At 33.1% G+C, this 15,641-nt stretch overlaps 1 protein-coding gene across 1 annotated transcript in view; it reads right to left on the reverse strand.

The window, feature by feature from the left end:
• The window catches only part of Col19a1 (collagen type XIX alpha 1 chain), a 312,219-nt gene that overhangs the window by 157,972 nt on the left and 138,606 nt on the right, over nucleotides 1-15,641 (reverse strand). The window contains exon 14 of the mRNA XM_027928313.2: nucleotides 1,685-1,738. Coding sequence (XP_027784114.2) covers nucleotides 1,685-1,738 — 54 coding nt within the window. The remainder of the gene's footprint in view (nucleotides 1-1,684; nucleotides 1,739-15,641) is intronic.

The raw sequence follows: 15,641 nt of genomic DNA on the forward strand, positions 1-15,641 counted from the left end.
TATTTTTAAAAAGCCTCATTTGAATATATTTTCATTTCAACTAGTATCTGACATGTCTCTCATAATTATCTTACAAACCAAATTAAGAAATGTGGGTGGGGAGGAGGTAGAGTTCAAGTGCATTGTACATGATTTGATTATCGTGTCACAAGAATATCAATGGTAGAAAAGAGGGGAGGCTACACTGATTCTACACAGGGTTGTCAGGCCTGTTCTGGTAAGAATTTATTAATGATGTAAATGAAGACATAAGGTGAGCACAGAGAGCTGGGAGCTATTTCACTGGAAAACAGGATGTAAATTTTTAAACAACAATATTACTACAAAATAACTCCCAAGCAATAAAATGGTATTAGGGACCAAAATCCAGAAGATGAAATATAAAAACATCAAGGATCAGTTCCTACTCTGTAATTCAAAAAGCAACTATACAATATAACAGAAAGAAGGAAGATCTGATGCCAGAAGTTTTCATTAAGGCAAAAGAGAGGGACATTTAGTTGACCACATGTAGTACCAATCAATGGTGTGATGACAGGAAAAGAAGCCCTGGCTCAATCTTAGATTGGAATAGAAAATAGTACTCTGCTTCTGGTACAGGGCCTGCTTGCCACAGTTTACTCTGCTCTAAATGAAGCCACATGTGTCCAGTCCCATTCCTGACACCTTCCAGCCAGTGAGTGTTTTCTGGAAAACAGTGTCAGACTGTAAGATAGTCATGAAGCCTCATGGCAAAAGAAAGAGTTAAGAGAATTGGGATTTTATTAGTTTAAAAAATAGTAAACCTTAATAAAATATAGTTATTAGCCCTCAAATATTTGAAGGACTCTGAAGTACTTAAGGAAACAGACTTTTTACAATAGGACAGAACAGGGAATAATAAATGAGAATGACTTAAGAATGGATTTGGGGTTAATATACTGGGACACTAAAAGAAAACATAGGATTCAGAATTAGAAGTCCAAGTTTAAACAAGTCATCTAAACCCCTAAGTCACAGAATCCTCATCTCTAAGGTTACAGAAGTCCTTAACCTTAGAATAGTACCAGTTCTATTTTGCACAGACTTTTCATAAGTAGTCAAATGAGAAATCCTATACAAATGTTTTGAAATTTCAAACTGATTTGAAAATGGTAGTAACAATAGTAAGCCACAAGAAAGCCAGCTGTAGCAACACAGCAGAGCTACCTTTTTCTGGTGAATGACAAGAATGGACTAGATAGAAGGTCATTGAAATACTTCCAATTGCACTTACAATGTATTCATGTACTCTTTTACTTCAGTTAAAGGCATAATGCTTTAAAGGAAAGCAACAAAGAGTTACTAGTATCAATAATTAAATTTGGCTAAACAATGTGGTTAATAGCCACAGTTTTTATAGAATTCATGAATGGGCTGGACTTCCACTATGACATTGATTAACTTAACAGAAATTATGACCAAAGTGCTCTAGATCAAATTATGGCTACTTCATTTTACCCAAATAATTACCTTTTTACATGTGGTGCTTTACTTTTTCTGAAGTAAAACCTCTGTCAAAATCTCTAATCTTAAATTTCAGCCTTTGGGTAGTTGATACTCTCTATATGACCATCTGCTTGCTATATTTTGTATTTCTTTTAGTATGCAGAAATAATTATCCCCTGAGCTAGCAATGCCTACCAGCTGTTCCAAGTGTACTTACCCTTTGACCTTCTTTTCCAGGTGGACCTTGGGGGCCTTGCATCCCTATGGAACCCTGTAAGGGAAAGAAGACACATGTTGATACAGATTTGAGCACACCTGTCTCACAAAGAATGTTGTGAAAATTAATACACATTTCATTCATCAAAACAAAGAAAGTTTTAAGTGATTTGAGCTCTTCTAAGGTTAAATTATGCAATGTATTAATAATGATGAATTGCCTCTCACTGGCTGGTTTATCTTTGTAGCTAACTCCAGAAAAGAATAAAAGGAAGTTCCAAACCAGGCCTGAGATGGAACATTCACTCCCAGTTAAAACATCCCATACAATTGGAACTACATTTCACCAAACAACCATAAATACAAGGTAACAGTATCTGCAAGCTGGAAGAAAAAAATACCTCTTTATATATATAAACTTCATAAATAAAACATTTTTGGTGGTGGATAGTAGCTTTGTATCTTTTAAGAAAACACATGACTATGACATTTGTTTCAAACATGTCTATTTATAATATTTAACTTTTAGTATCATAGATATTTAGTGTTTTCTCATAATATTGTCAAGTGATAGGAAAAATCAACTTTTTCTAGATCATAAAAAAGTCCCAGGAAATCCAAGGTGTTGGAAGTCAAATCTCTTGATTTTTAGATATTTACATTATACAGGAATCCCTACTCAATCTGAAACTCAAAATAATATTGCAGTTTTTTAAATCTCCAAAAGTTATTAATGATTCTTAGTCTTTTCTTCTGCTTCCTCCTTTTGTTGACCTGCAAGTGTAATTTACATTTGGGTGATTTTAGGCTCATTTTCTTCTCAGTTCACATGTTCTCGCCATGATCTCATATGCTTGTGGGCTTCAGATTCTGTAGATCAGGAATCATTATTTTTACATTTATAGCCTCAGTTTGTCTCTGGGCTACATATAAATCCAAAGTGCAGTTGCCTGCTTGACAGATCCACTTGGCTATCTCACAGGCATCTGAAATTTAGCACATTGAACACTGAACTCAGGACCCTCCCTCCAAAGCTGAACTGTAATTCCACCATTCCCCACCTCACTAAATCCATATGACACCCTCCTAGCTCTTTCCTCCTAGATATTTAGAACTCATAGTCTATGCTCTTCTCTCTCAAACTTCCCCTTACATCTAGCTACCATGTCTGGTTGATTTTTATCTCCAAAGTATATTTGGATCCATTTCTCTCCATTCCTACTGTTTCCTCGTCACTTTTGCTTATCTGAAGAACTTTCTAACAATCTCTACATTACAGCCAAACTGGTGGTAAGGAAATAATGCTTCACCTTCCCTGATTCTCCACATGAGTTGCCTATTCCAGGCTTAAAGTGTCTTGTACTTGTCTTAAAGTGTCTATCACAAATTCATTTAAATGATTGTTCATGTCATGATTTGTTTCTCTCACCAGATCTAAGCCACAATAGGTAGAAACTGTGTCTTTATACATGATGGTATGAGCTTGTTAATGGTTGAATGAAAACCATCCATACTGGGAAATCAGTGCATGCTAATAGAAGTTTTTGGCTGAAGACCTCAAAGGATCTCAAAATACTTATAATGAAAACTATTATGGTACTTATTCAAAGAAACTGAATTCACCCTAATTCCAGAAAAAGTATTCTCTTGTTACCTATTTAAAAAAATAAACAATTGTTTCTTTTCTTTTTGTATCCTTGGGGTTAAAATCAGGGCCTTACACATTAAATAGCACTAGCTCTACCAATGAGTTACACCTCCAGTCCCCTAGGATTCACTTTTAAAGTCATGACTATGTTTAAACTAAAATACCAGATATATTTGTGGTGACCCATAACTATTTATTATGTACCTATTCATTTTTTAATTATTTCATAAAGACTAAATGTCATACATGCAAAATTTTATCATCTAATTTTATTTTAAATAGAAAAAGTGATAGACATTTAAAAATTTTTCATTTATAGAGCTATCATTTGATTAAAATCATCAGAATTCAATATAAATTATTATAACTAATGTTCAAAAAGCATTAGTACAAAAAATTACACATCACCAATTCTCAATGTTCCCCCAAATCTTTCTGACTCTTCTCTATGGTAGACGAATGAAATTAAAGTATTTATCACTTCCACTTCTTTTATCTGTTTTTGAAACAATTTAATGTTATAGAAGCACATGAAGCCTTTATTTGATTGACTTAGGCAGTAATTAAAAACCAAGAGATGAAAAGGTAATCAGTTTCGTCTGCAGTTAAAAAAAAAAAATCACCTGCTGAAAGATATGTATCCAAGGAGAGTTGGCTGATTAGGCCAACTTAGGATGGTAAATTCCTAATGTTTCTAAGAAGAAACAATGTTAAAATCTTAACACACCAAATATTAATTACAATATAATTACAAAGAGTTGTGTCAGTTTTTATAAGACTGACACAATCTTGGCTCTAGATTAAACTCTTCCCTCCTACCCTTGGGAAAACTATTATCATTTCGTGAATAGCCAAACTAATATATAACATCTTTGATGTTCATCCAAATGCTGACAGCTCTTTCAGTGTTTTTAAACATGAGTTACTAAAGCATCCACACAGCAAATGTCATCAAGGGAGTATACTTAATTCTGAGAAATATAATTGAAATCTATTCCCTTTAGTAGTTGGGATAATTATATAGCAAAAGTCTATACAATATGAGAATATCAAATTTTATTTGGAATATATTAAACAGATTAAAATATTTATTCTCCTATATTTTTGTGTGCAAAGTCTAAGGAGTAAAATATGGTACCAAATCACATCCACAAATCACTAGCCTGACTCCTGAAGGTTCACATCTCTGAATCTCCTTTCACCTTTGCTAGGTCAATGACCCAGCCAGCAGTATGATGAAAAATCAGTTAAATTCTTTTTAATCTCTAACATATCATTTACTATTTGAATTATCCATGATACATTGTTTCCATGATGTATTTTTAAATCTAGCTATGTTACCATGATGTTGATAATATTATCCAACTGTCTTTATTAAACATCAGTTTATATTTACAAAGAAAAATGATTTTGTATTAACATTACTAAAAGTTTAATCAACTATACCAAAATAATATTTTTCCCAGACTAAGAAATTATAATTTGGGGATAATTCATTAATTTTACTATTTTCTTATCACTATGAAAACTACAGAAATAACCTAAGCTCCAGGTAAGCTGTAGCTTAGGATAAGTGGGGAGGGCTTAAAAGAACCCTTTTCGCTCTTTTTTTTTTCCTACTCTGGCTTTATAAATGTCATTGTGTGTGTGCTCTACTCCTCTTTTTAGTTGCCCATAAGTTCTCGAGGACAGAAGCTCTTCTTCATTCTATCATCTACCTCATTTATAGAAGAGGATCAATAAACATTGAGTAGATTAGGCCATAGAGGAGAAAAAACACTGGACTAGAGAGAGCAATACTGGGTATAGGTGCTAGGGAATAAGGCTCTGCTCTCTATATAATTATTCTTATTCCCATAACCTGGACTTCAAGTCCTATCTGTCATCCTCATTCTAACTATTCCATTCTCTGATATCTAGGATTGCCTTTTGTTTATTTAAGAATGAATCATTTATCAACTATAACTTCCTCTCTATTATGAAACTTATTGAGATCTTTGACCATTACCTAAAATTTTATAGAATTTTTCCAGAGTCATATTCTTAAATATCTTAGTAATATAGCACATTTGTATAATCTGTGCATTTTCTCTTCCACTTACTGTGTCCAAAGAATACCTAATCCATTTTTCTATGTTTTCCATCTATCTAGTCTACTCTAAAAATAACTATAAATTGGGCTACTTCTTAAATTTTACAAACATGCAATCTGTCACCTTTATGAAAGAGATGTTTGAGAGCATATTTAGTATTTTCATGATGTAAGCATCTCCATATTTCTTTTTTTGTTGTTGTTTAATTTTTCTTTTTGTAGATGGACACAATATCTTTGTTTTATTTGTTTCTTTTTGTATGTGGTGGTGAGGATTGAACCCAGTGCCTCACACATGTGAGGCGAGCACTCAACCACTGAGCTACAACCCCAGCCCAGCATCTGCATATTTCTATAAAGGCATTCATTGATTTTTTTCCCACAGTGGAATTCTGGATATTAAAAATGTTAAAGAATAGACTGCATAAAGCTGTTACTTCTTTTGTCTAGGATAAAAATATGAAAAAAAAGTCTAGCCAAACCCTTTTAATTTCCAATGGATAGCTATTATAACGTGTTGCATTTCACATAACTCCCTCTGGACAATCTGCTGATTATTTAAGACAAACTAGGGCTTATCATCATGGAAGCCCATGTAAATATTTAACTGAGAAATTACTTAGAATTAACTGGTTCAGAATAGAATTTTGAAGTGTTTAACAAATATAGCAGATGTTTAGTAGAACTAATAGGGTAGATTAATTGCACTCAAACACATTTTCATTTGTGAGGAGAAGCAAGATATATTCATAACTTCTCAATTAAGGAAAGGAACTGAAGAAAAACTAGGAGTTTTGTTTTAAAGTATTACTTGCATCTACATGTCAGGAATGTTGCAGTACATATGATACCTAATGCCCACTTCAACAGAAATGTTATGTGAGTAAGTTGAGTTTAAGTATTATGATTATTACTTTAGAATATGCTTCACAGACTTGAAACATAAGATAAAGCAGAATCTGGATAAATTCTTAAAATACTAGGGGATTTTCTATTTTTCAAATATAATGTACAAAATTAAAACGGAAACAGAGTTTGTCTGTCTTTATAAAAATAGTCCTGCCTTTTATGTGAGAACAGAAAGAACAAATTTAAAGCTGGGGGCATCAGAATAAAATTTTGTTTTATATGTATACTTGGTCCTTTGGAAATAAATTATTCATTTTCAGGAAATACTTTTTATAAAGGTGAAGCAAATAAGTAAAACTACAATAGACATATGGCTCTTGTGCGAAGAGAGAAGTTATTTTCATTACAGTTTTGAGAAGTATAGTTCAAGGATATTTATGTCAATAAGTTAAAGGAATGACCCACTTTAAGTTATTTCATAGAATTATCATGACTCAAGAAAGAGTTTTCCTTAGGATGTGTAAGTATTCAGAAAACAAACTAATGTTTATATATAAAATCTGTCACTTTATGATAAGCAGTTGTCAGGGCACACTAGGAATAGATGTCTTCAAAATGAAGAACAATAGTGTCTTCCACATACTAAAAAAGCCCTTAGGAAGGTTCCCAGTAATGCTGATTAGGGAACAATAAGAAGAGCTGTCACTGGAGAGAAATCTTATGAAATAGTAGTGTGGACAGGAATGATTCAACCATTATCGGTTGCAGTAAACAAGGTCCCTAATTGGATGAACAATTTTATCCTACCTTTAACAATTTAAAATATAGAGGTCATATACAGTGCATTCAAGGCTTAACAATCCCATCTAATAACCCTGGAAGCATTTCCACATGGGATGCAATGGATTGTGATCATTCCCTGTAGCTGCAGGCATCCATTTAATAATAATCTTTTTCCATTTTTTTTCTGAACTCAGAACACACATTTCTTTTCATTATATTGATTATGAAATAGCTTCTTTTCAGTCACCATTCGTGCTGTAAAACTGGAACTATTATAAATTAAATAATACAGTGTACAGTCTGAATCAGGAATGCTGTGAGACATCTGAAATTCCCACAAACTTTTCTCCACTGGTGATTTTTAACTCCTATCCTGAGACTATCCATTTGTATGTTGTATATATATTCTCGATTCCTTTCTATTCCACATATTACCCAGCATTGAATTGCATTTAGCAGGTGTTGAATGGATGGATGACTGCTAAGATTTTGATTCTTTACACTTTGTACTTCTTCAGTAGAATATTGTCATAGCTACTGAAAATCCAATTTAGATAATTATATTCTTCATCCACAAATCCCACTTGATACCAAAATAACCCAAGTTATTTTTACTTCTTATGTGAGATAGATGCTGTACCTCCATTTTGAAGAGTTTGCCCTTCATTGGAGGAAGAAATATAACCTGAATTCTTTAATTTGTCTCACATTGATGAGGATTAACCACTTGCTTCTGAACAAAAGTGAACTAAAGAGATGAAGGTATCATACACATTATTAATTAGTAAGAAATAAAATTAATCAAGTTACTTAAAGTACTCATATCATTTCAAATAATCTGGTTTCATATTTGGTAATTATTCTTTATTCAGTTTAATTTATTTATCATAAACACTTTCTTATTTTGGTAACTTCACCTTTAATTTTCTTGATTATAACCAAATTTTTGTAGATTTGTTTTATTTTGGTTCTAACCTAATTAATGAAATGGCTAGATTTCAGTTAACTCAAGGCTCTGTTAACAGATTAAAAAGCTGGTAGGCTGTGGTCTGTCAAACTAATTTGTATCATCTGTTTTAACATGTATGCAAGGGAACATATAATAGGCTTAGTTTTAAAGTTAGTTTGATCATGGTAACTCTCTCCATTTTTGGACTGACTTTTCCATAAGTCACTGGCAACATGGAAACAGAGTTCTTCTGCAGACAGAAGGGACAATCGACACATATTCTGCTTTTAAATATCTTCTAAAGAATGGTCAACATAATAAAATGTAATCAAAATTTCATATACTTAGTAACTTTACATTTGAGCTATGCAACAAAGGTGACTGGACTGTAGGAAACAACCTAGTAATTTTAGGATTAAAAATTAAATCAGAGGATGAGACAGGAGGATTTCAAGTTCAATAACAGTCTCAGAAACATAGCAAGGTCCTAAGAAATTAGCTAGATCCTATATCAAAATTTAAAAAAAAATAAAAATAAAAAAGGGCTGAGGACAGGGCATGGTGGTGCCCAGAAATTCTGAAGGCTGAGGTAGGAAGATTGTGAGCTTGAGACCAGCCTGCGCAAATTAGTGAGGCTCTAGACTACTTAGTGAGACTCTGTCTGAAAAAAAAATAAATAAATAAAAAATAAAGAGGGCTGGGGATGTGACTCAGGGTTCAATCCCTGGTACCAACAAAAAAAACAAACAAATAAATTGGTATTGAAATAGTCACACCATGTAATAAGAGAAGAAAATTGCCCTATTCTCTAATAAAGAAATAATGAAAATGTACTAAAAGCATACATTGAAGTACTGTTCTCATTTTAACTTCTTTCTACTGACCTACCTCCTATTTTTTAGGGTCTTCCATTTTGCATGGGAAGGATTAAGTTTGTAATAGTTTAAGTGTAAAGTTATGAAAGGATCAATGTTTGACTTTCAGTATCAAAGGAAGGATTGCTGAGTCCACACAAGACAGTGATCTGGAAGCCAGCTCTATGAAGAGAGGAGTGTTTCTATATATTGAGTGCTTAATTGTTCCATATCAGGAGATATCCTAATTTCCATGTTCCAGGAGGCACAAAGGAAGGGAGAAGTCTAGGGACAGTTCTGCCCCAAATGAAAGGGGATGCAGGGAATATCCTTTCCTGAAGGCATGAACAGTTCTCAAGGAAGCATGGGAAATAGCCAGACACCATTATTCTTGCTTTCCCACTTCTTAGGAAACTAAGAGGAATCCTAAAGGCTAATATGACTTCTCAGCAGCAACCCTGATGTCAGAGGACAACAGAGTGGAAACTTTGATTCTAAAGGAAACACTCTTCTGCCTGGAATTCTATACCATGACAAATTATCAATCAAGTGTGAGGGGAGAATAAAAAGAGCCTAAGATATATTAAATATAAGAAAATTTAAGGTCTGGTTTTGTGATGCTCCTGTATCACTTTTCTCACTAAAGATTTCTTTAGCTATTCCGGGCCTCTTATTTTTCTAAATGAATTTCATGATTGCCTTTTCTAGTTCTATGAAGAATGTCATTGGGATTTTAATAGGGATTGCATTAAATCTGTAAAACACTTTTGGTAGTGTAGTCATTTTGACAATATTAATTCTGCCAAGACATGGGCGATCTTTCCATCTTCTAAGGTTTTCTTCAATTTCTTTCTTTAGAGTTCTGTGGTTTTCACTGTAGAGGTCTTTCACAGCTTTTGTTAGATTGATTCCCCAATTTATGTTTTTCAAGGCGATTGTGAATGGGATAGTTTTCTTGATTTCTCTTTCAGCTGATTCATCACAAGTGTATAGGAATGCAACTGATTTAATTTTATATATTGCTACGTTGTTGAATTCATTATGAGTTCTAGAAGCTTTCTAGTGGATTTTTGGGTCTTCTAAATATGGAATGATGTCATTGGCTAATAGGCATAGTATGAACTCTTCGTTTCCTATTTGTATCCCTTTAATTTCTTTCTTTTGTCTAATGGCTGGAGTTTCAAACACTATGTTAAATGGGACTGGTGAATGAAGACATCCCTGTCTTATTCCAGTTTTCAGAGGAAATGCTTTCAATTTTTCTCTGTTTAAAAAGATGTTGGCCTTGAGTTTAGCATAGATAGCTTTTATAATGTTGAGATATGTTCCTACTATCCATAGTTTTTCTAGTGTTTTGAGCATGAATGGATGCTGAATTTCATCAAATGGTTTTTCTGCATCTATTAAGATAATCATGTGATTTTTGCTTTGAGACTATTTATGTGGTGAATTACATTTATTGATTTCCCCATGTTGAACCAACACTGCATCCCTGGAATAGAAGACACACAGACACACCCACATAAATACAATGATCTCATCCTAGACAAAAGAACCATAAGCATACAGTGCAGAAAATATAGCCTCCTCAACAAATGGTGCTGGGAAAATTGGAAATCCATAGGTAATAGAATGAAACTGAACGCCTATCCCTCATCCAGCACAGAAGTCAACTCTTAAATGGATTAAAGACCTAGGCATTAGACCAGAGGCCCTGAGCATATTAGAAGAAAAAGTAGGCTCAACTCTCTGTCATATTGGCTTAGGAACCAACCTCCTCAAAAAGAATTCTAAAGTACAAGAGGTAAAATAAAAAATCAATAAATGGGATGGTATCAAACTAAAAAGCTTCTTCACAGCAAAGGAAATAATTAAGAATGTGAACAGAGATCCCTCAGAATGGAAGAAAAACTTTACCATCTATGCCTTGGTTAAGGCATTGATTTCCAGGATATACAGGGTATACAAAGAACTTGAAATACTTAAGATCAGAAAAATAAATAACCCAATCAATAATTGGGCAAAGGAACTAAACAGGCACTTCACAGAAGAAATACAAATGGTCAAAAAATATGAAAAAATATTCAACATCTTTAGCAATTACAGAAATGGAAATTAGAACTGCATTGAGATTCCAATTCACTCCAGTCATAATGGCAATTGTAAAAATTATAAAGAATACAAGTAACAATAAATGTTGGCAAGGATGCAGAGAGAAAGGTATTCTCATATATTATTGGTGGGACTCCAAATTGGTGCAACCACTATGAAAAGCAGCATATAGATTTTTTGGAAAACCTGTAATGAAACCTCCTTTTAACCCAGTTATCTCACTCCTCTATCTTTATCCTTTGGATAAAGGACTTAAAAACAGCATACTACTGCGACTAGCCACATCCATGTTTATAGCAGCTTAACTCACAATAGGTAAGCTATGGAAACAACCTCGATGTTCTTTAATAGATGAATGAATAAAGAAAATGTGGTATATATACACAATGGAATATTACTCAGCCATAAAGAGGAATGAAATAATAGCATTTGCCAGTAAATGGATGGAACTGAAGAATTTTAGGCTAACCGAAATAAGCCAATTCCAAAAAACCAAAGGCTGAATGTTCTTTCTGATATGTGAATGCCAACCCAAAACAAGGGAGGGTTGGGAGGGGAATAATAAAAAGCCATTGGATTAGACAAAGGAAATGGAGTGGGAATAGGAAAGACAATAGAACTAATCGGACATAACTTTCCTAGCCTTGTATTTGAATATATGATCAGAGTAACTCCCCAACATGTATAAACACAAAAGTGGGATACATTCTACTGTCATGTATAACTAAAAAGAACAATTTTTAAAAAAGAAAATTTACTTTTACATTATTTTCATAATTTGCTGGAATGTATGTTCACATAAATGAAGAAATAAAACCAAGAAAGGGAGATGACAGGAAAAGCAGCAGCAGTGGAATCAATTGGGAGAAAAATAAAGAGAGTCACAGAATGAAACATCTACCATTGGCCTATAAAGCTACTGAGGATACAGTAATAGGTCTGAATGGTGCTCCCATCAAACAAGTGACAATGAGAAAAGCTGGGGGGGGGGAAGGTAATCACAGGGAAAACAGACTATTATATACTCTGGAAAACAAAATGAGAACTAACAAAAACCACAACAAAAACGAAGTATTCAGAAAGGAAAAGTATACTACTTGGCTCTACAAATAACATTCATAGTCATAAAAATGTAGACATTTTAAATTTCTAAGACAAAAATAGTATTATAACTCTACTAACCGCTCAACTGTAGCTGGACATCAAGGCTGTTTCTTTTACTACTATGAACAATGCTGAAGGCATAGCCTTGGATGTGCACGATTTCTCACTCACAATTTGAGTGAGATTTTCTATTGCTATATTTTCTGGTTCTCAGCAAATTTGAAATTTTGCTACAATGTCAAATTGCCCTCCATAGAAATTGTAGCCAGACACATTTTACCCTGAATATTTGTGTTTCTCCACAATTTTTTTTGTCAACATAGTATATTATCAAGCTTTTTAATCTATTTACAGTCTTTTAAGTGAAAAATAGTGTGTCAGAGGGGTTTTGGTTTACATTTGATTTGTAAGCATCAAATGAGTTTAGATTTCTTTTATATGTTCAAGAGTTTCTTTTTCATTCATTTTTTTATAAACTCTTTTTCACATTCTTGTCCAGTTTTTCTTTTAAACTGGGTTATTTGTCTTTTTAATAAGAATTTATTATGATATATGTAGTAAATATTTTTTTCCAATTGCCCATTTGATTTAATGCCTTTAAAAAAACATACAGGAGTTTTTTTGTTTCTACTATCAAATATACTAGCTGTTTTCATTTATGCATTTTTTATATTTAAAAAAGTTTTTTGTTTGTCAATCATTTTTAAAATTCCAATATTTTCTAGAGGACTTGTCTTATTATTTACTTTTTACCCTTAAATCTTGGTCCATCCAGTATTTTTACTGGCATAGTTGTCACGAGGGATCCAATTTTGTTTTTCCAAATGCTACACAGCTCTCCCTAATCCATTTATTATAATGATATTTTTATTATGAGCTTTTCACAGTAGAATGCTTGGTTTTAACTTCACAAATGTATTGATTAGAAAAGTATAATAATTTTATTTAACACACTAAAGGCAAATAAGCTGATTTTTAAAGGTTACTTATTGCATGCATATTCAACTTTAGCACTTAAAATAGTTGAAAACTGCCTTAATTTTCATATCTGGCAACTTATCCTAGAGCACACAGAAGACAATTTTCCATTAGCATTAATAGAAGCTATTCCTACATTGCAATAATTTTCTACTAATTTGGATAACAGAGACTGGCTATTATTATCGTGTATAGTATACTTATAATCACTGCTTTATCATTAGACTCAATTTGTACTTATTGGCGACAGAATCAAGAAGATGGACTCTACAGATTTAATAAACCTTGTTAATGCTGCACATCATTTCAGAAAAATGCCAGGGTAGCTTCTTAAATATCGAATAGCTAATTCTTTAAACATGATATCAGTCAGAATTTTCTATGAATAAAGAATGAATTATATGGTAAATTTTGGTAATTTGTGCACTTACTAATGAAAAAACTTATTGCATTACTTACTGGCTTTTTGTGATGTTAAGTGGGAAAACATGTCCCAGCAGTTTTGATGCTAACAGAAAGACTGATCCTTGGAAATGTTACTGAAACTTAATTAAATACATCTGAGAACTAATTTCATTTCTGTGAAAATTATATTGCAGCTCAATGGACAAATCAGTCTATATACAAATATTTCTTTAAATATAACCTCTAAGAAACAGAGTTTAACTATCAATCTAGATAATTGCATCATTTTGCAGACTGAATAAGTTAAGGCTGTGTCAGCATAACTCAAATTCAGTGCAAATTACATTCATGAGATTGATCATGACATGTCACATAGACCCCAGGATGTTCTAGTGTCCCTTTTCCACTTATTAGATTAGTTTCATGGATTGGAGGTACTCTAAAAACAGACCATGAAGCTTTCAAAGACAAGAATAAACTACCTCATTTTCAATTTTCCAATTAAACATTAGAATGTTGGCAAGTAAATTTTAATTAGTGTTTCCATAATATTTCAATGAAATAAAGCAATCAGAAAGTCACTTTTAAGCTTTGAAAAAAAAGTAATTAGTGTATCTAATGAATCAATCAAAATAATTCTCAAATATATTAAATTTGAATGAGTTATAACAAGCAAAAAATTAAAAAAGGAAAAGGATAATACCAACAACATATAAAAATATTCTTGTATTTGCACAGAACTAAAAGGCAGAAGCCCTACTGCAAGATTTCATTATCATTTATCAGCATTTCAACAAGTCCTTTGATGACTTCCACACACTCACAGTAATAAATTATAAAGGAAATAAGAGAATTGACATTTATTGAATACCTGCTAGAGTCAGAACTTCACTAGTCACTCTACGTATATGATATTATTAACTTTTAGCAACTCTAAGAAATAGACTTGTTCTTTTTTTTTACAGATGAGAAGATAAATCCCTAAGATGATGTTACAAATAAATGATGAAGTTGAGCTTCTGACTCAAATATCTCTGAACCTCAAAACTCTATTCTACTTCTAATATGTTGGAATTCCTCTCCTAAAGAAATCTTTGGAGCTAAGGACATATTTGAATATGCTTCAACTGATCTTATGAATGGGAATTCCAATCAATATTATCAGACTTAAGACATGGGGTGGCACTTGATATTTTTGATATGTGAAGATATTAAGCTTACAAGAATATATTATATGGGGAAACTAAGAAGTGGACGTGAAATTGAGTGACATTCTATAAGAAGTGAAATAATTAATCAACATCATAAACTAGAGTGAAATAAGACTAGCAAAACACCAGAAGAAGAGTCCTCAAGGATTAGAGCTGATTAGATGCTGAAAGGGTCAGCTACAATTAGCAGTAGTACGACCAACAAAAGAGCAACAATTTGCTAATTTCGGGGGGTAGGGGGGAACGAGTGCTGGTTATTGGCAACAATTCTCTATGAGTCTTTTGAATTTCTATTTGTCCTGTGAGTGAGGTGCTAAATCCTCTATGTCCTATCTTTCTACCCTTCAGGAGGAGGCTGAGCCAAAAGAAGTCTTGGAGAATAAAAATTTAATTCTGCTTCAGCCACCTGGATGTTTTTGTTGTCTTGATATGGTCCTAGATAAAGAAAAGATGACTTCTTGATTTGGAACACTGCTTGCTCAGCTCCCATGAGCCAAACTGGGGGGCAGAACGGGTCTCTGACAGTTTTATGAAATATACCCATATCCTTGTTGGTGTGCCTCCAGTTAAGGAGAAAGTTCAATAAAGAAACTTAGTGAGAAAATCATATGCTTTTCTAAGGTAGACCTAAGTAATTTATGGGATTCGTTCAGTTTGTGGAATCTGGGATTCTGGAACACACAGTTGAGGTCAATACCACAGGTTGGCTCATCTATCTGCTTCTATCTGCTTGAAGTCCTATTAACAATTTAATTAAATGGCGTAGGAGACAAACTGAACAGTTTTGGTTCTAGCCTGTGCTGGTAACATTAATCCAGGAGGTTGATGGGAGTGCATATTCAGGAAAACATGCCAGAAGCCAAGATGGTATAGAAATAAGAAATGGGTCTTTTCTGTTTCTTTCCAAGGGTCTTTTCTGTTTCTGCATGTCTTGAGAAGGGGGTAGAAACTGCCCTTTTGTACTGGACTATTT

Source organism: Marmota flaviventris, chromosome 6 (assembly GCF_047511675.1).
Source record: "Marmota flaviventris isolate mMarFla1 chromosome 6, mMarFla1.hap1, whole genome shotgun sequence".
Taxonomy (NCBI): Eukaryota; Metazoa; Chordata; class Mammalia; order Rodentia; family Sciuridae; genus Marmota; species Marmota flaviventris.